The 22,608-nt window shown below is 36.5% G+C and overlaps 2 protein-coding genes across 2 annotated transcripts in view; both read right to left on the reverse strand.

Moving 5' to 3' along the window:
• Nucleotides 1-22,608, reverse strand: part of IKZF3 (IKAROS family zinc finger 3) — a gene marked incomplete at its 5' end in the record, with an annotated part of 84,245 nt that overhangs the window by 54,802 nt on the left and 6,835 nt on the right. The window contains 2 exon segments of the mRNA XM_080826858.1: nt 2,402-2,503; nt 4,879-4,932. Coding sequence (XP_080682984.1) covers nt 2,402-2,503; nt 4,879-4,932 — 156 coding nt within the window.
• LOC308357053 (ATP synthase subunit ATP5MJ, mitochondrial-like) lies at nt 18,907-19,089 on the reverse strand (the record flags this gene model as incomplete). Its single annotated transcript, XM_080826533.1, has 1 exon — nt 18,907-19,089. The coding sequence occupies one exon, from the start codon at nt 19,087-19,089 to the stop codon at nt 18,907-18,909; it is 183 nt and encodes a 60-aa protein (XP_080682659.1).

Raw genomic sequence — 22,608 nt, forward strand, 5'->3', positions numbered from 1 at the left:
TAGTCATGGGATAGGGCTGCAACAAGTGCTCGAAACAGAATGATTCTGAAGCAAGAAACCATAACTACAGTTTTAAATCTTTATGTTGGAATAGCTAAAGGCCTGATAGGGCAGGTTATGCCTTCACTCCATTTGCCCAAACTGAAGGTAACAGTGAAACCAGCTCTGCTGCTAGTGGTATAAAGAGTCAGCTGGTTTTGTACCTGAGTACCTCTACCCTGTAGGAATAAGAATGGATTGAGGGGGAGGCACTTGCTAGACTAGTATTGCTGCCTGCAATCTAGACCAGCACAGGCATTAAACCTAAAGTTCCTTCCAAACATGGAAAGGTTCAGGTAGAAATGAAGACGGAATAGTAGCTGAGGGTAAAGAAATGAATCAAACGGTTACGTAATGAAGGAAATCCAGTATTACATTAAAATCTCAAGAGAGGCTCAGAGCAAGAGGATAATATATATTGTCTCTCAGTTCAATTATACCAGATGCTGAAAAGGGGAACCCATATATTGCGGAGACCAGTCCTGTTTTTGGAACCTGACAAAATCAAATGGAAGCCTTCAAATCTAAGTGGTCTCACCCTGGGAGATATTTTCATATGATATAATGATGGGCTGGAATAATTATTAAAGACTGAATGTGACTGTAGTAATGTGTCAGTTACTTGATTTTATTTATTTTTAAAAGATTTTATCTATCTATCTATCTAATCTATCCATTCATCCATCTATTCATTTATTTAAAGGCCACGAACAGGGGGACGGGCAGAGGAAGAGGGAGAGAGAGAATCTCAAGCAGACTCTGCACTGAGCATAGAGCCAGACACAGGGCTCAACAGGGGCTCAATCTCATGACTTTGAGATCATGATCCTGATAATGTGACCTGATAACCCACTGAGCCACCCAGGCACCCTACCAGTACCTTGACTTTTACAATCCTTTTGCTATAAGAGATTCATGGTCAAAGACCAGTGGGTAGCTTATGGTAAAATACAAAAATGTATTTGGTCTTTGTCCTAGGTTCCTGGCACAGGAGTTCCCCAAACCCTTGGAATTTCCTGAGTGATAGGAATATCTTTTATTTTTTATTTTTTATTTTTTTTAAAGATTTTATTTATTTATTTGTCAGAGAGAGAGAGAGAGAGAGAGAGAGAGCGCGAGCACAGGCAGACAGAGTGGCAGAGGGAGAAGCAGGCTCCCTGCAGAGCAAGGAGCCCGATGTGGGACTCGATCCCAGGACGCTGGGATCATGACCTGAGCCAAAGGCAGCCGCTTAACCAACTGAGCCACCCAGGCGTCCCAGGAATATCTTTTATTTATAACAATCTCCTTTTGATCGCATCTGAGTTTATGCTAATGAGATGACTTAGGGTAAGGACCTTAGATTATTTTAGGATAGGATGGTCACCAGAAAGACAAAGTGATGGGGTGGGGTGGGACTGAAGACTGAGCTCTATAAAAATTCTTGAACAATAAGTTTCAGAGAGTTTCTGGGTTGGTGAACACATCAAGATGATGGGAGGGCGGTGTGCCCAGAGAGGGTATGGAAGCTCCATCCCCTCCTACTCCATACCTTGCCCTATGTATCTCTTCCATCTGAGTTTTATCCTTTATAATAAACTCATAATAGTAAGTAAAGTGCTTTCCTAGATTCTAGCACCTTATTAAAATTGAGGGTAGTAGTTGTGAAAAACCCTGCATATGTAACCAAGCTGGACAGAAGTGCAGGTAATGTGGAGACCTGGTAGTTTCAACTGGTGTCTAAAGTGAGGGCAGTCTTGTGGGACTGAGCCCTTAACTTGTGGGTTCTGTGCTAACTCCAGGAGTTAGTAAGAGAATTGAATTGGATTGTTGGATGCCTAGTTACCATATGAAGAATTGGAGAACTGGTTGTTGGTGTTGGGAAATACCCCAAACTTTCTCTAATGAACATTCCTTATTTTTATAATGGAAAAGAGTCAAATACACATTTTAAAAATGAAGTTGGTATAACTTGAGCTCTGAATAAGCACCTCAAATTCTCAAAGTTTGCTGATATCCTTTGGCAAATAATTAAATATTAATTTTTAAAAAATATTTTATTTATTTATTTGAGAGAGAGACAGAGTGGGTGAGAAAGCACAAGCAGGGGGAATGGCAGAGGGAGTGGGAGAAGCAGACTCCCCGCTGAGCAGGGAGCCTGATGCAGGGCTCCATCCCAGGACCCTGAGATCATGACCCGAGCCAAAGGCAGACACTTAACCAACTGAGCTACCCAGGATCCCCTAAATACTAAGTTTATAAAATGAAGAAAACTTAATATTCAGTCCATAAATCCAAGTTTTCCTTGGGAGATCCTGATTTCTTCTATATATTGAGCCTCAACCTTATCTATAACTATGTTTAGTCCATAACAATGACTCACCTCCTAGATCTTCATCTTCATTGGTTGGGCCTTCTGCACTGTCCACATTTTCTGTTTCATGCGGTTTGGTTAAATCGTAGTCATTCAAAATCACTGGGCCTTCTAGGAGATAAAAAGAATTTTAACTGTGCAGGCCAACTTTAAAGGATTTTTACAATATAAAATTTTTTATATGTAAAAATGTAATATTTTTATTAAGTAGAATCCATTTTAGTATAATCTCTTAATGACCCAGTATCCCTTTCATATATACCCCAGGTGGAATATATGTGAAAACTCTTGAGGTTCAGAAATATGCCCAGGGTGCATCTGACTTAAAATGCATTCACATTCTTTCCTGGCAGAAATCCTCTCTCTTTTGGTATGTCTCACAATATTCAGTAGGACACTATTGCTATTTATGAACAAGAAGCATTTATGTAGTGTTGAGAAATACTGAGCTCAACAACACTGGCATAACCCAATTTGGGAAACATGTTTTCCTGAGAGAAAACCCATAAGCAACAGTATATCAAATCTTATTTTCCTTTTCTGTTCACATTATAAATGTGATTCTGAGGAAGATGTATTGACCCTCATGTTCCTTTATTTCTTTGAACATTTACTAAATGCAGACAAGGCTACAGATATGAGTAAGTCATAATTCCTGTCCTTTAGGAGCTTATAATTTACAGATGTAGATAAGACAAGATCATAACTATAATGCAAGACTCAGACAAGAGATAATACAGGTCTATAATGTAGATTCAGACAAAAGAGTAAGGGAAATATAACGTATTACAGGAGTTCATAAGTGAAAGAGAACAGACATAATAAAAGCATGCTTAAACAAATAGCAAAGATATTAAAAATCAAGTTTAATAGAAATATATTTAAATATATTTGTATATTATATAAATACTGATAATATTAGGTGTTAGAAAAAAGGAATATGTAGCTGGTATTATTTCATATTCAAGCATGGTAGCTTAAAAAGATGTTAACAAAAGAAATAAACTAAAAGCTCATTCACTTTCTATCAAACTCCTAATGTCCTTCCTAATGTTCAATGAAATATTTATTGAGTAACAATTTCATACAACAAATAGTCAAAGATACGGAATCCTATGGCACTTGAAGCTAGGTGAAGTAGGAGAAGTGACTAGAAACTCTGGGGTGGCATTCCTTTCAGCTGCACCCATGACTGAACACATGGAGCAAGACTTTTGCTGGAATCCAGTAGTAAAATGGAAACATATTTCATAAAATCTATGATGAAGAAGTGCTAAAAACATGGTTATCATGGACTCATGTTTTTATTTATAAACACATTAAATTGCTCATTTCTGCGTGTTGTAATATATACTCTGTGAACTCTAAAACACTGTTCTAAATAGTAGCTCACTTTTCTCAAGCTCAGAATGACTAAGATAAAGTGCACACCTGAACAACTAACATGAGGTACAGGTTCAATTAAAATATAAGGTTATAATTGACAATATAATAGACAAAAAGATACTTGAGTGATAAATTTTGTAATATAGCATAAATTTTGATCCAAAGTGAGTTAATCAATCCAGAAAACATAGAAGTTATTTTTAGGAAAATATTTTAAATGTTTATAATTTATTCTGGAGCAGGAGTCAGCAAACCATGGCCTGAGACCCAAATCTAGCCGTGACTTGTTTTTGTATGGGCCCAGGAGGTAGGAATGGTTTTTACATTTTTAAAGGGTTATTTAAAAAGTAATATGATAATTGACTCTCTTCTTGACTTATTTCACTCAGCATAATCTCCTCCAGTTATCACATGGTTTCACTTACTTGTGGAGCATAAGGAATAACATAGAGGACATTAGGAGAAAGAAAGGAAAAGTGATTTGGGGGAAATCAGAGGGGAAGATGAATCATGAAATACTGTGGACTTTGAGAAACAAACTGAGGGTTTTGGAGGCAAGGGGTGTAAGGGGTTAGGTGAGCCTGGCAGTGGGTATTAAGGAGAGCACTTATTGCATGGAGCACTGGGGATGGTGCATAAACAATGAATCTTGGAACACTGAAAAAATAAAATAAAATTTTAAAAAATAAATAAAAAGGAATAGGAAACAGACTATGGCCCACACAAAGTCTAAAAATGTACTAACTTTCCCTTTACACAAAAAGGTTTGCTGACCTCTATCTATAGTGAAAAGCACAAGTAGATAAAACAGAAGCTACTACACCATTCAACAAAAACTGTCTTTATTTAAACTAGTCCATTAAAAAACATTTTTAAGGGAAAAAAAAAAAACAACAGTGATCAACATTAAGTAGGGTGTGATTTGGCCCAATAATGCCAAAGAATTTATGTAATCTAAATGGGATGAGTTATTTTTGTGTCAGAAAGAGACAACCAAATTTTTTCCAACATACTTCCATTGCATTTTTACTGTGATCAGAATATTCTTCTTCCTTTGGTAATTTCAGTAAAGATATATTTCTAGAAAGACCTGATGTTACCTGTGGACACAGACTGTTCCTGAGTGCTTTTCAGTTCCACATTTGGTTTTGTATCTGAAAAGAAAAAGGATTACAAATATTAGCTACTTAGAGTAAATTTTTTTCAGATTTGGAGCATTTAATAAGGATACCATTTTGGAAGCTTTAGCAGATTTCCTCTTCAGAGCAGGACTGTTCTTTCCTCCCTCTACCCTCCCTAAAAAGTACCACAAGGAGAATAAAATGAATTATCTATACAGTAATTGTAAGAGGAAAAAAATATTACTTTGTACTTAACATTTCTAGTACTTTTCCATTTTTTCCTGAAGACGTGAGTTCTCATCTGATATCATGTTTCTTTAGTCAAAAGAGCTTCTATTAGCATTTCTAATCATGGAACTATGTGAGTGACAATTTTTCTTGGTTTTTCATTTATTTGTAAATATCTTTATTTTGCCTTCAATTTTAAAGATTTTTATTTATTTATTTATTTGGGACAGAGAGAGAGACAGCAAGTGAGGAGTGGGGGCAGGGACAAAGACAGAGGAAGAGGGACAAGCAGACTCCACACTGAGTGTGGAGTCCAACGTGGGGCTTGATCTCAGGACTGTGAGATCATGACCTGAGCCAATATGAAGAGGTGGATGCTCAACAGACTGAGCCACCCAGGCATTGCCCCCACCCCTTTTTAAAGATTTTTACTTAATTTTGCTTTTAATTTTATTTATTTATTTATTTTTAAAAGATTTTATTTATTTATTTCACAGACAGAGATCACGAGTAGGCAGAGAGGCAGGCAGAGAGGCAGGCAGAGAGAGAGGGAGAAGCAGGCTCCCCGCCGAGCAGAGAGCCTGATGCGGGGCTCGATCCCAGGACCCTGGGATCATGACCTGAGTCGAAGGCAGAGGCTTTAACCCACTGAGCCACCCAGGCGCCCCTGCTTTTAATTTTAAAGGCTATTTTTACTTGATACAGAATTCTAGGTTGACAGTTTAAAGTTCCAGCACTTTAAAGATGGCATTCTACTACTTACTAGGCTCTATTGTTTCTGATGAGAAGTCAGTGATATTTGTATTATTTTTTTCCTCTATATAATGTATTCTTTTTCTCTGAATGCTTCAAGATTTTCTCTTTACCTTTGATTTTCAGCAGTTTGACTATGATATACCTAGGTGTGATTTTATTTAAATTTATCCCACTTAGGATCACTAAACTTCTGTAAAATTATGTTTTCCACTAAACTTGAGACATTTTCAGCCATTGTTTCTTCAAATATTTTTCCTCTTCCATCCTCTTGCTCCTTTCCTTCTAGGACTCCAACTGCATGTATGTTAGATTTTTTAATATTTTCCCACAGTTCCCTGAGTGTCTGTTTTCCCCCCACCCCAATGGCTTTTCTTTCCTCTGTGTTGTTCGGATTGAATACTTTCATTGATATGTCTTCAAGTGCACTTCCTATTTCTCCTGTCATCTTAATTTGTTAAGTTTGTCCACTGAGTTTTCTATTTCAGATATTATAAGTTTTAGTTCTAGAATTTCCATTTTGTTCTTTTATCATAGTTTCCTTGCCAAGATTTCCTATCTGTTAATTCATTACGAGCATACTTTCCTTTACATCTTTGGGTATAATTAGCATAGCTGTTTAAGATCCTTTCTTCCAGTTCCAATATCTGTGTCATCTTGAGGTCAGTCACCATTGATTTCCTTTTATCTTGAGTATGGGTCCCGTTTTCCTACTTCTTCATATGACTTAATGATTTTGGATTGTACCCTGGACATTATAAATGAAATGTTACAGAATTTCTGGATTCTGTTAAATTCCTCTGGAGAGTATAGGAGTTTTTCTTTGTTTATTTTACTTTTTAAAGCATGCAGTTAACTTGCCTAGACTCAAACTCGAATTCTGTCTCTAGTGAGCAGCAACTAGAGTAACCAAATGTTCTAGCATGCCTGGAATTGAGGATTTTTCTAGATGAGAGAATTTTCATAGTCCCAGGGAAACTGGCACAAGCTGGTATCTTGCAGAGGCATTAATCTCTGTTCAATAATTTAGTCTCAGATGGGCTGCTCAGAGTGTGACCCCATATATGTGTGGTTCAGTGATCAGCTAGAGATCTGGAGCAGCCAGAGAATTTACAGATAAAAAAGCCATCTGCCTTTTTCATACCAAGATTTCCCTCCTTACTTCCCAGGCTGATATGGTTGCTATGGCTTCTTAAGCTAGTGTAACTGCAGATTATCTACCCAAGTTTTGGTCACCCTGAGGCTAAAATTGGTGCCTACCCTTGGGTTAAAACAAGCAAACATAAAAGCAGTTTGGTTCTGACATTTTCCAATGTCTTCAGGTAATAGATTTTTTCATATTTTGTCCAGAATCTATCATTGTTATCTGTTGGAAGGCTGGGTCAATAGGAGGTACTCCTCCATTGCTGGAAAATCTTCTTTGTTCTTTATTTTAATGATGATCATATACCCAAAACTGTTCAGGACAGTATTAATTTCAAATATTCAATACTGTTGTCTGGTCATATTTTAATTTTTGTTTTGAAAAATATAGTCACTGTATTTATATTCTATTTTAATTTTAAAATTTTAACAGATTATCCATTAGATGATAGCAGCAAAGCATAAAGGCAGGGAAAATACACATATTTTTAAAATAAGCAAAGGAACAGCCTGGTATGGGGTGTCAAAACCCAAGATGGGAGAGAGCAATATCTATACAAGGAAGGGACAGAGCCCAAGGCAGGCTGCTGGAGACCAACTACCCTGAAGAGTATGACATATGGAATGGGCAGTCTGAATGAGGTAAGGACGGATTCTATATGGAAAGCAGACAAATGGGAAATCAGAGACTGAGTAGGCTAAAGAGAGCATTCAGGCAGGAGAATTGCCTGACCTAGAATGCTAGAGTTGAAGAAGGATAAAGAACGTATCCAAGATAAGGGACAGCTTAGCATGAGTCAGAGCCTAAGCATGATACATAGGATATCTATGCATAGAGGTGGTCTGGTGTGGGTTTTAAGAGCCTAAGTGGGTTAAGCAATGCACCTACATGGGGACAGTGGGCAGAGCTTCCATGCATAGGGGTGCTCCAGTGTAAAATACCAGAACTTGAGTGGAATGAAGAGGGCATTTACATATTAGGGACAGTCTTGCATGAAGATGTCATAGCCTGAGCAGTTGAAAAGAATGTCCACATAACACCATACCTATTGTACAGGATGTCAGAACCCAAATGAGGTAAGAAAAGCATCTGTGCTAAGGAAGGGATGATAGAGGCAATGGATGATTGATTGTATAAAGAGGCTTGATCAAATAAGTAAATATAGCAAGGATAAGAGCCAGATTTTTCTCTGTCAGAGAAGGGAGTTACAAATACAAAAAACCCTGTGGTACTATATTGGAAATGAAGGTACTGGTGTGAATGCGTGACTTCTACTCTATGTAACAGATATAAAATACAGATGTAAATGTGTGTATATGTATATGGATATATATACATATAGTCCCTAGCCCTGTCCACTGAGAGCACCTGGGAGCAATGACACCACAACAACTTCTGGCATCCAGATATTCACTTCTAAATATCATTCTCCACTCAAAGGAACCAGCTCCTTGGAGAAATGGCTTGGAGAAACGGCAGGAAAAAGTATACGATGGGTCTGGAACATTTTGTTGTGTCACAAAGCAAGGAAGTGCTTCCAGAATGAAGAGGATATGTTAAAGGACACAGAAATCATCTTGAAGGGGTTTCCATTGGCCAAATCTGAGACAGGGGAAGTATCAAAATAATAATGATACTACTGGATTATAACTTATTGAAAAAAACAAATTCATGAGTCCATACTGACATTAATAAGTAAGTAAACTGAAAGTCAGATGATGAATGGAATATTTATATAGTTTCAAGGTGCTTCTCCCAAATTAATTATTATTACAAAGATGAAAAGAGCACTACTGTAACTAAACAAAGTGATCATCATCAATAATGGGACAAATGAAAGTTATGTGCCATCTGATAACAAAAGGCAGCATCACTTCTGTGATATTTCTGCCAACACATATAAGATGAATCTAACCATGAGAAAATGAACTCTAACTGAGGAATATTTGACATGATAACTAGCTTTGTGATACCCAAAATTGTCAAGGTCATGAAAGATTGAGGAACCAAGAAATTGTTCCAGACTGAAGGAGAGTGAAGAGACTTGACAACTAAATACAATGTGTGATTCTGAGCTGACTCCTCCTGCAGTAAATTAACACTGTAGAAACAAATGGAGAAATCTGAATGGGGTCTGAGGATTAAATGGTAGTAATGTATCAGTGTTTATTTCCTGATTTGGACGTTGTTTTACGTTATGTAGAAGTAGTACACTTTAGTACATTAAAGTTTTCAAGCGTGATAGGGCATCATGTCAGCAACCTAGCCTCAAAATTCTTGAAAAAATAGTTTTTGTACTGCACTGCAACTTTTCTGTAAGTTTGATAGCGTTTAAAAAAAGTTAAAAAAAAAACTAAATGTGAAACTTTTAACTGCACACGAAAGGGATTCGTAACAGGAAAAAAAAGAAAGAAAACTAGCTCAAAGGTTTCACATAAACAACCTTCATGTGAAAATATCTTTTAGTTACTATAGAGCAAGGTGGCTTTTGATTTGGCGACCTAAAGGAAAAAGGTCCCAGTCCCCTGAACCTTTTAAGGTCTCTGACAATGGCATTTAAATAGCTCTCAATATTTTTTCAAGCAGCCTTTGTGTGCTGTAAGTAACACCAGAAACAACTTAGTACAGTTTCTAAGAGAAAAAGGAGATTCTGACTACCTTAGTATTCAGAAGTTAAAGGAAACATTAATAGCATTTATAATCAGGCTACATGGATGTTCTCCTTAGGCACTAAAAAAACAAAACAAAACAAAACATAAAGACAAAAGAGATTGAAGTACATTTTTTCCACCTAAACTTAAAGGTCCTCATATAAACATGAAGCCCGGTAGTGGGTAGTGAAGGAATTTCCAACTGAAGACTAGAAACCTGTTAAATATTTCTAAGCACAGCAAAAACTTTTTAGTTTTTAATGGATCATTTTGTAATTTCTTTAACTTCAGTCCAAACCCTCAGAAATGTTCTATTTGATGGGGTCTGCTAGGGTCTTTTTAATATGTTGGCCATCAACATAGCTTTAAAATATTTTCCAAAAGAACCCTCTAGAATGTGAAGAACGAAGGGTCCTTGTATTTCTTTTGAAATAAATATAATTTCCTGTGCTGATGTTTACACATAAATGGTGCCCATGATGGAAGAATTCCAAAATGGGTTAATTGTGTTTAAGTATAAATCTCCTCAAAAAAAAAAAAATCTCCTCTATTTTCTACATCTCTTCTCTTACTTGATAAGTAAATCATACTCCTGCCTCAAGACCTTTATATTTACCTTTCCTTCTAGCCAGAATGCTCTTTCCCTAGATCACCATGGGGCCCACTTCCTCTCTTCATTCAGGTGTGTGCTCAAAATTCACCTTACCAAACAAGCTTTACCTAACTACCTTATATAAAACATCATCTTCTATGGGTGGGGGAAATGGGGGGGATGGGGGAGGGCGGGTAGGTGAAACAGGTGATGGAGATCAAAGAGTACTCCTATCATGGTAAGCACTGAGTAATGTAGAGAATTGCCGCATCACTATATTGTTACACCTGAAACTACTATAACACTGCATGTTAACTCTAGTGGAATTAAAATTAAAAACTTAACAAAAATGTCATCCTCCATTATCATGTTCTTTTCTTTTACCCTCCTTTATTTATCTTCATAAAATCTCTTCATTGTCACCACCTGGCACACATACACACATATTTGGGAGGGGTTGGGCAGAGGGAGAGGGAAAGAGAGAATCCCAAGCAGCTTCACACCTAGCACAGAGCCCAAAGTGGGCCTTGATCTCACAACCCTGAGAAAATTACCTGAGCAGAAACCAAGAGTTGGACACTTAACCAACTGAGCCACCATGCACTCCAACCAACTGAGCCACCATGCACTCCTTGTCTATATTTTTTATGACTATTTTGCTGTATCTTCAGGTCCCAGAAGAGTGTTTACTCATGATCGACACTCCATAAGTATTTATCGAATGCACACATGAATTTTTGCACCTCTATCATTTATCCTTATGGACACTCTAGATCAAAGTTCTGCAAACTACAACTTACCACCTATTTCTGCATGGCATGTGAAATAAGAATGGATTTTTACCTTTTTTTCCTCCTCTCCTCTGCTGGTTTTTACATTTTTATTTTATCCTACTTTATTTTATTTTGGTTTTTACATTTTTAAATGGATAAAAAAATTAGGATACTGTTTTATGCCACTTGAAAATTATGAAATTCAAATTTCATTATCCAAAAATAAAGTTTTATTGGAACACAGCCAAACTCCTTCATTTATGAGCTGTCTATAGCTGCTTCTGTACTCCAACGGCAGTTAAACAGTTGTGACAAAGACTATATGAGTCAAAAAGCCTAAAACAATCACTGTCTGGTCCTTTACAGGAGCCCTGCTCTAGATCTGTTATTAATACTAATACCATATCATCCAATACAGTAGCCATGTGTGGTAATTTAACTTTAAATGTAAATTAATTAAAATATAAAATTTAGTTTCTCAGTCACACCTGCCACATTTCAGGTACTTAACAGAACATGTGGCTAGTAGTTACTATATTGGACAGCACAGGAAAGGAACATTTCGATCATCACAGAAAGTTCTACTGAATGGCTCTGCTCTAGATTTTAGAATACCCTGCCATTTCTTGGGATACCACTGTAAAGGTATTTCTTTAAAACAAACAGTAAATCTCTGGATCGGGAAAAATTAAATCAAACCACATATAAAAATTATGGATGCCTGGGTGGCTCGGTCGGTTAAGTGTCCGCCTTTGACTCAGGTCGTGATCTCAGGGTGCTGGGATTGAGTCCCGCATCAGGCTCCCCGCTCAGCGGAGCTCCTGCTTCTCCCTCTGCTTGCCTCTCCCTCTGCTTGCCTCTCACTCTGCCTGCTGCTCCCCCTGCTTGTGCTCTCTCTTTGACAAATAAATAAATAAAATCTTTAAAAAAACACATATAAAGCAAAATTTTAAAGATACTATGTCAGGAAACAACAATGACCATCTTCTCAGTATTTCCAAAATTCCTGCAATTGGAATTTCAAGAAAAAGTTATGGTTTCCAGTAATGGAGTAATCAAAGATATAAAGCACTGAGACAGCACCTTTCATACTCTTTGAAATATTAATGTTACTTTTTGGAGGGTAAAAAAACAAAAATGAAGCAAAAACAAAATACTACATGATGCCAAACACCCAGACACAATATTTTAAAAATATACTTATATGTATGTGTACAAATAAATATCTGGCATCATATTACCATTAGGGTTATTTTGCTATCATTAGATAAAACTATTTTTCTTATCTTATTTATTTATTTTTAAGATTTTATTTATCTGAAAGAGAGAGAATGAGAGAGACCGAGCATGAGAAGGTTGAGGGTCAGAGGGAGAAGTAGACTCCCTGCTGACTGAGCAGGGAACCTGATGTGGGACTAGATCCCAGGACTCCGGGATCATGATCTGAGCTGAAGGCAGTCGTTTAACCAACTGAGCCACTCAGGCGCCCTTCTTATCTCATTTAAAATCCAGAATTATAATCTAGCAGAAAATCCTAGCAAACACTCTTTTCCAATTATTTGCCCTCTTGCCCTTCCCACAACTAAATAACTAATCTCCTGATAAGGTTTAATTAAATCATCAGTGTTATCCATTGACACCTTATGTCTTAAATAACAAATCTTATAAAAGGTATAACCATTCTATTACTGAGATAGCTGACAAATGTATTGGACTGTCTTCTGAAGCTTTCCAAGTACTCCAGAATTTCAAAGCTTTACTAGCAATCCCAAACGGTTTTCCACCAGTATTGAAAACCACCCTTCATCATGTTTACTGAGAGATGACAATTTCGAATTTGTTTTTATTCTTCAGACTCTCTTCTCATTGACAAAGATGCCTTTGAAAACAATTTCACTTGTTAGAATTTTTTGTTAAGATACTGAGATTTTTCTCAGAGATTCTAGCATTTTACGTACTGCTAAATGAAAGGAGATAGATTACAAATAAAATTTAAACTTGGAAATGACAGCAGTCCGGTTAATTGAGAATTCATCAAAGTTCCTGGGTGAAAGTTTTTACCTCTTAGCTCTATTATAAATTATCTATGAACAAAACCAAATATTTATATTGGCAACAAAATTTGTAATCATTTTTAACTCAAATGGTTGTAAACTTGCATTTATTTTAATACTATTCTAATTACCATTCAATTGAGAATACCAGCTAACAAAATTCTGTTCTTAGTTTCAGAAATCAGATTTCTATTCACTGGTCTGTTCTCCTGGTAGAAAGTGTAGGTGCTAAAGAAGAGCCAGATGGTAAATCTTAGAGAAACTCCTGTGCTGAGTTTGCCAGCTGCCAGCGACACTGATGCCTGACAGCTGCCAGAAAGCTATCTCTCAGTGTTGACACTCCTTTTAATCTTTATAACGGTAAACTGACTGCCCTATCCCCATGCATCTTTTGAAAAAAATATTCTCTCTTACATAAAATGTTCACTTTTACTTTTTTACTAAAACCTTTGGAAATTGAATCACTGACTACAAAAATGTGTTCAATCGCAACAGTAACAGTCAGTACAGTAAATGTGGCAATGCAACAGAAGTATGAGTTACTATTTCTGAAAGGTCTTTCACCAGTTCGCTTAATACTACCACTTAAAATCATTCCTGGACTCTTAACACCACAGAATAATATTATGTATAATGTATAGTATAATATTATAATGTATAATGAAAAATGATCTCTATAAATAATGAAATTAGAATATCAGCATTAGAGTGGTTATCTTAGCTATCTCGCCTCTTCTTCCCCTGAATTTCCTCAAATATCCCATTTGGGATATTTGAGACTTCCAATAATACAGAATGTTATTCCTTTCCACTTCAGAAAAACTCAAATGGTTAAAAAAAGTTCCTCCTTAAATATAGCTGAACTCGAATTTCCTGAAATGTCCATTTCAGGTCCTAGTTCAGCTCTCTGGAAACATACAGGATAAATTATCATTCAGATGCTACCACTCAGTTCCTAACAATGTTGTGAGAGCTTTCTTCTGAACTTGGTTTTGTTTCTGGCTCTCCAAAAATGGGACATCCAGCACATAGTCCAGTGGTGCAAATGAGATTTCATATTATCTCACAGTATTTCTGCAAGATAAACAGGTGCAGTGGCATTTATTATTCTCCTGATTATACACACCAAATTCAAGACACAAAGAAAGACAAAAAAATACAAAGTCACATAATTGTCTAGAGGTATGATGTCAGAGACACATTAAGAAGAGAAGCAGGATTCATGTCTTTAATTACACCTTAGTTTCAAATAATTTAAACAATGTTTTAAAGTATTCTATATAAATTATACATTTTAGAAGTAGGTCAGATATTGCAAACACTTCAGTTGACTATGATCGAGGAGAAAGGAAGATATAAAATGAGAGTAATTCCTCTAACCCCAAAATACTTCCTTCCTTTCTACCTTGGGCTAAGGTAAAAGTTAAGAAATAGCAAGGTTACTTCTGTAGGGACACCAGATCAAATACAACCCACATCACCATTCCAGTTTTTCCTACCTTATTCTTTTTAAAGAAAATATGCTATTTTCTCCCTAGATTAAATGTCTAATGAGGAAATTAAAGACTGTTGGGCACAGGGCTAAAATAAGCAATGCAACATCTAGTGTTATTTTCTTTAAAAGGCCAATTACTCTAAAATTGTAGAAAAATAAATATGCTTTTATTTTACCATGGATATCATGTGCCATCAAACAAACATGTAGAGAGAAAAGGAAGAATGGGCATTTCATGTCATTGCTTCTTAAAAAGAAAAGTGCTAAAATGATTGACTCCAACATATTCCAAGTAAGATTTTCATCTTATAACCACAAAATATATAGTTTCTGTTATAAAATAACTGGGGTCAAAAACAATCATTCATTTGGACGCCTGGGTGGTTCAATCAGTTAAGCGTCTGCCAGCGGCTCAAGTCACAATCTTAGGGTCCTGGGATCGAGTTCTGCACTGGCTCCTTGATCAGCAGGAGGCTGCTTCTCCCTTTGCCTGCCTCTGTCTCTCTGACAAGTAAATAAATAAAATCTTTTTTAAAAAAATCATTATTTTGACGTGGGTAATAAAGCTAAATGTGAAAGTTAAAACAATCAAATTTCTAGAGGAGAATATTTTTATGGTCTTTGAGTAGGTAAAAATTTCTTAAACAGGATGTAAGAGGCACTCAATTCCAAAAGAAAAAAAAATTTGATATATTTGTCTTAATTACAGTTAAGAATTCTACTTATCAAATAGATTAAGAAAACAAGCAAGTTGCAGGCCAGAAGAAAAAAATTGCAATACACATCTGATAAAGTACATATTTCTTTTCTTTTTCTTTTTGGTGGTTGTTTTTAAAGATTTTATTTATTTACTTGACACAGAGAGAGAGATCACAAGTAGGCAGAGAGGCAGGCAGAGAGAGAGGGAGAAGTAGGCTCTCCGCTGAGCAGAGAGCCTGATGCAGGGCTTGATCCCAGGATCCTGGGATCATGACCCAAGCCGAAGGCAGAGGCCTAACCCACTGAGCCACCCAGGCACCCCTGTTTTGTTTTGTTTTTTTTTTTTAAGATTTTATTTATTTCTTTGACAGAAAGACAGATCACAAGTAGGCAGAGAGGCAGGCAGAGAGAGAGGGTGAAGCAGGCTCCCTGCTGAGCAAAGAACCCGACGTGGGGCTTGATCCCAGGGCCCTGAGATCATGACCCAAGCCAAAGGCAGAGGTCCAACCCACTGAGCCACTCAGGTGCCCCCAAAGTACATATTTCTAAAATATTTTTTAAATGTCTACAAAATCAATAAGAAAAAATACAAACAACCCAACTTAAAAAATTGTACAGAAGACTTAACAGAACTTTAGAAAAGAGGATATCCAAATGGCCAATAAACATGAAGAGGTATTAAATATCATTATTTATCAGGAAAATGCTAACTAAAACCACAATGAAATACCACTACAGACACACCAGAATGGCTAAAATTTAAAAAGATCGACTGACAATAACAAGTGTTGGCAAGATGTGGAACAATTGGAACTCTCCAATATTGCTAGCGGGAGGGTAAACTGTCCAACCACTTTAGAAACTATATGGCAGTATGTATCAAAGCTAAATATATACCTAGCCTATGACCCAGAAATGCTATCCCTAAATCTATATCCAAGAGAAATGAATGTAGGGGCGCCTGGGTGGCTCAGTGGATTAAAGCCTCTGCCTTCAGCTCAGGTCATGATCTCGGGTCCTGGGATCCAGCCCCGCATCGGGCTCTCTGCTCAGCAGGGAGCCTGCTTCCTTCCCTCTCTCTGCCTGCTTCTCTGCCTACTTGTGATCTCTCTCTCTCTCTCTGTGTCAAATAAATAAATAAAATCTTAAAAAAAAAAAGAGAGAAATGAATGTATATGTCCATCAAAAGACATGCATATGAAGGTTCATAATACAGACAAACACTGGAAACAATCAAATGTCCACCAAGAGTAGAATAAATATACAAATTGTGGTATATTCATACCTTTTAATAACAAAAGAAAATTAACTACCAACAAATGTAACAATGTGGGTAGATCTCAAAAGTATGTTGAGCAGAAGAAGCCAGACAACAAAAAAAGCACATACTGTATGATTCCATTTATATGGAACTCAAGAACAGGAAAATTGATCTATGATGGTAGAAGTCTGAATAACATTTAACTTAGGGCAAAGGGGGCATACAAATTATAAATGAACACAATGGAACTTTCTGGGGTGATGTAAATGTCCCATAACTTGATCAGAAAGGTGTGTATATAAGTAAAAATTAATAAAGCTATATAATGTAAGATGTGCACTTCATTGCATAAATTATTCCTTAATTTTAAAAAATCTGTTGAACACTCAAACATATTCAAATATCTAAAATCACATACCTTAGAATTGCCATTATAGCACTATCTTCCCACTTTCGAAAAAAGTGAATTTCAAGGTTTTCTCATGCTTCTTTGTAGAAGAGTACAGATTATACCAACCATTTACTAAATGCACAGCATACATCTTAAAAAATTCTCACAGTGAGGAAATGTATTTACATGACATGTGTTCAAGTAGATATGAAGATATATTCAGTGATAGCTAATACTGCAATCAAACTTCCCTGAGAATTGAGATTTCAAGATTTGTGTCAATTTTGCTCCTGGAGTAGTTGTTATTGTTGTTGTTGTTGGTGGTGGTGGCGGTGGTGGTGGTGGTGGTGGTGGTGGTGGTGGTGGTGGTGTGTGTGTGTGTTTGTTTGATAAACTTAGGCTACAGATAGTTTAACTGTCATTCATCTTTGGAAAACAAAAACAAAATCTCTTGATCCACATTTCTCTCCAACAACAGCTCCACTTACTTCTCTGCTTCTTTCCTAGCTAAACTTTTGGGGGAAATGGTCTGTACCACATTTCTACTTCCTCTATTCCCATCTTTCCTTTAACCACTTTAAATTTGGTATCCACCCCCCACCACTCCACAGAAACCACTTTTGTTAAGGTCACTAGCAAGTTTTATGTTGCTAAAACCAATTTGCACTTTTTCCTCCTTATATTCCTTGATTTTTCAGCAACACTCAACATAGCTTACCACCTACTCCTTCATGAAACACTCCTATCTCTTGATTCCATTACACCACACTCTGCTGGTTTTCCTCCTGTCTTTCTTCTCTTTCTCTTTTGCTGGCTCTTCGTTTTTTACCTGACCACCTAAATTAGATGTTTCTCAGAGCCCAATCCGAGCCCCCTTCTTATGATACATTCTCTCTTTAGGTGATCCCATCTACTCTCATGGCATTAAATATCACCTATGTGCTGCAGATGACCAAATTTCTATCTCTAACCAAACCTCTTATTTAGAGGAGAGGTTCACCAACCATGTCCCTGACCATTAATCTCCATGTTAGCACTCTTTCTATTTCCTTCATAGCACTTACGCAATTTTAATTATTTTGTTGGTTACTTACTTATTGGGAGGTGTCTGTCTTTCTTACCCAACTATAAATTCAACAGCAGCAAAAGCACTGCCTATCTTGCTTACCATTGTATTGTCAATATTTTGTATACATGGCATATAATAGGCATTCAATAAATATTTTTTAAATGAATAATGAATGAAGATTTCTGATTTTTGGGTTAGATTGTGTTATAAATATTGTATTACAAAACAAAAAATAAATGTTATAATGCTTTTTGTTACTCAACTATCTTTTAAAATCAGCATTTAAATAAAAAATATATGCTAAATACATATATAAAGATGATCCACCACTACTAATCCAACATGTGCTATGAGACTGATGATAGGCTGCACTGATACTTTTCAAACTGTGGGCAATGTTTATAAGACTTCAACATGCACAAGAATTCCCCAAAAACCTTGTTAAAATGCAGATTCTAATTCATCACGTCTGGCCTAAAATTCTGCATTTGTAACAACTGCCAGATGTTGCTAATGCTGCTGGTCCACAGACTATATTTCTATTAGCAAGGGTCTAAAGGATCTTTTAAATGGTTTATGAACTGAAATAAACATTTGCTGGGTCTCACCTTTGTGTCTAGTACTATGCAAGGTGATTTTCATACGCATTGTCTTACTTAGGCTGTGGCTATTCTCTTGTAGTAAACTCAGAGCGGTTTTCAACCTTACCAAGGCCAAGTATCCCCCTTTTGTTTTTTATTTTATTTTTTTGCACCTCATGGTTATATTTATTTGCACCACAAAGGAAACAACACGTCTACAAGTGTATAGCGATACTCCATGTTCCCATCTAACAGAGCTTCTGAGATTTACAGCCAGACTAATGTGCCATCTGACGTGTACTCCAAGTAAAGCTGGTTAATGGTGACCATGAGCAGGTGCAGGACTCAAAGCTTTTAAGGTTTTACTTCTTTTATCAGCACTCCTGATTTTATAAATGATGAAGCCCATCAACCCCATTCCTACCCAAATCTCCTGGCAAACTTGGGTATAGTAGGGCTTCAAGGGGACCCAAATATTTTTAACAAGGCTTTGAGGCATCTCAGCACAGAACCCCTAGTTTAGGCCACCCTCACCCACATAGCCAATGATCTGGAAAGAAGTGTCCCCCTTTTAGAAAAATATTTTATAATATCTCTTTTATCATCATGAATTAAATACAACCTATCCATACATGTAAGCTTTTTCCTTTTCTTAAAGAATTATTTATTTATTTAAGAGAGAGAGAGCGAGAGAGAGAGAGCACGCGCGCATGAGTGGGAGAGGCAGAGGAAGAGGGAGAGAAAATCCCAAGCAGATTCTACCCTGAGTGTGAAGCGCGACAGGAGGCTTGATCCCAGGATCCTGAGATCATGACCTGAGCCAAAGCCAAGAGTTGGAGGTTCAACCAATTGTGCCACCCAGGCACCCCTTTAAGCTTTTAATAAAGCCACATTTGTCAAGCAAAGGTGAAAAACAATAATAAAGTAATCTGTATTTCAATAGATAAGTATACCAGCACAATTATTTTAGAACAGATAATAAAGTAGTCATATATATTTGTAGAATCACCATGAATGCAAGACCTAAAAATACAGAAGGATACAGGTTCCATCAATAATGGCAAAAGAGCCTTGGCTCTGAACATAATAAAGAATCATCTTCCCTTCATTTATATAGTAATTGCATTCTTAGACAATTTAGACTGTATTGAAACCATGCAAAGATACTATTTATCCATAAAATGGAGTTAGATTCTGACAGTCATTAGACATAAAAAGTTACTGAGTTTCAGAAAAAGGGAAAAACTCCAACCTGGAATGAAGGATGGCTTCCTAAAAGGGATGGCATTTGCAATAGAACATAATGAATGAACAAAGATTTCAATGGGATTGTGGTGCTATTAACAGTGATGGGAAGTCAGGAGAAGTTGGTTTGGGTTGAAGAGATGAATTCATTTTTGGACTTGCTGGATTTGAACAGCATTAAAAAAATGAGAGATTAGGAAAAGTAATGCATGTTCAGGGACCACTAACCAGCCCACTAACAGTAGAGGACAGAGGACACCACTGGCAAGGTATATTGAAGCTACATTGTGGATTTTCTTAAATGCCCTACTAAGAAATCCTTAAAATGGTTTTTCAGTAGGGGAGTAACTTGATATTTTAGGATGATCATTTTGGCAGCAATCCTCAAAATGGATTGAAGAAAGTAAGTCTAGATACAGGGTTACCAGTAGAAAAAAAACATGTTAACAGTCTGAATCCATAGTTTTCAAAATGTGTTCTATGGAACTCTGCGAATATGGAACTCCACGGCAGAGGGCTCCCACAGGTGTCACTCTGTTCAGGAGAAGGAAAGGGCTAAGAGTAGTCTGTTGCTCTCTCCTTCATCTCAACTGGAACATCACCCTTGCATCTGTCCCACAAAAGATTTTTGTATAAAAGCGTGTTCTGTTGATAAAAATAAATTTTTGTCATTTTTTCTGTGTGTCTCATTCAATTCTTTTTTTAATATAATTTTTTATTTTTTTAATTAACATATAATGTATTATTAGCCCCAGGGGTACAAGTCTGTGAATCGCCAGGTTTACACACTTCACAGCACTCGCCATAGCACATACTATCCCCAATGTCCATAACCCCACCATCCCCTCCCTACCCCCCTCCCCCAGCAACCCTCAGTTTGTTTTGTGAGATTAAGAGTCTCTTATGGTTTGTCTCCCTCCCGGTCTCATTCAATTCTTGTTGAATGGACCATGGCATACCTCAAGGAGTCATCATATAATATCAGTGTCTTTGTATAGAGTACTTGCCACAAGATCTATAAGCATTACACTAATTTTTACTATAAAATTTTTAAGTCATTATTGTTCCATTATACAGAGTGTGTCTCCATCCCTAAGTTAGATTACCTGTAAAAATTACCTAGGTTTGCTTAGGTTTGGGACAAATAGGACCACATTAAGTCATTGATGTTTGCAATGGAAAACCGTGGAGCCCTTTGAGAAACTCCAAATTTCTTTGATTAAGATGTGCGTGGATACTGTTGCTTAGGCTAGCATAGAAGCTATATACTTGTGTACTCTGGTTTCTCAGTACTACTAATTCAAATTTGTGGTAGGACTCCTATATACATTATCCTATTTATTTATTTATTTATTTATTTATTTTACATTATCCTATTTAAATCTTTACAAAATCTTTACAAATTTCCATGTTCCTTCAGGCCACTCACAGACTCAAAACAGAAAGTTATATTCATAAATGCCAATGGCCTATCTTGCTGAAGTATTGTTTACCAAACAAGCTCACAATCTTCTTTCTAGAATGCATGAAAAATGTTAAAATGGTGATATATCCTAGTTCTTTTACCCATTAATTCTGGGGAATTTTGTTTTTATGGTGGCAAGCACAAGTGTGTTGGTCAGGATGGTCCATGAAGTCTTTTGTCCTACTGAAATGATTCTCAAACCAAGAGAGGAAGAGTATTAGTGGCTTACACCAGTTATAAATAATCTCTCTCACCTGGTCCCCTTGAATCTGCTGGCATACAATTGCTTTAGACAACTATTTCTTGAAGGCCAATGGGCCAGCTATTTCTCAAGGACTGAATGATACAGCAAAATATTCACAGTACCAAAATGAAGTTAGGAACCTTAGTCTTAACAAAGAAAGTTGTAGAGCCAAAGGGAAGGGGTTTAATTTCTAACACTCATAATTTCTACAGAACTTGCTGAATCTTGGACAACAGTGGCTTCCAGAGACTACTTAGTTAAAAAGTATCTGTTTCTATCCCAGTAGTTTTTAAACTTTTTTTGAAGAAGCACTTCATTTTTCAAATAAAATATTTTACTATACATAAAACAGATAAAGTGGTATCTTAGTAGTATACAATACAGTAAGTTCAAATATATAATAATTACTGAAAGGTGAAACAATGAGAACAATAAGCTGTTTTAATAAACAAAACCCAAAAATCTATAGATACAGATGAAACCTGCAGCTTTATATCAGCTTCAAATAAATACATTATTTTTTTAAAGATTTTATTTATTTATTTGACAGACAGAGATCACAAGTAGGCAGAGAAGCAGGCAGAGAGAGAGAGAGGAGGAAGCAGGCTCCCCGCGGAGCAGAGAGCCCGATGCGGGGCTCGATCCCAGGACCCTGGGATCATGACCTGAGCCGAAGGCAGAGGCTTAACCCACTGAGCCACCCAGGTGCCCCAAATAAATACATTATTACTGTGTTTTTTTAAATTTGTCAATATGAAAAGAAATGAAGATGCTTATATATAAAAACTGTTACCACTTGCAAGTGTTTCACCTTATAATTTCAGAATAGTTTTTAAACTATTCCCTGAAATTTGAAAGAAGATGGAAAAATAACCTTTCTTTCAAAGTTGAGTCACTAAAAATATCTAATCTTTACATTTAAAAATTATGAACATAAAAATCAGCAAGAAATAACCAACCTTACAATAAGTATTTTAAAAATTTATAATATAGAATCATGATGTACCATGCCCACATTCTTATTATTGAGCAGTTGGTTACTACACTGTGGTAAAAGCATGTTC

The sequence above is a fragment of the Martes martes genome, assembly GCF_963455335.1.
Source record: "Martes martes genome assembly, chromosome: 16".
Taxonomy (NCBI): domain Eukaryota; kingdom Metazoa; phylum Chordata; class Mammalia; order Carnivora; family Mustelidae; genus Martes; species Martes martes.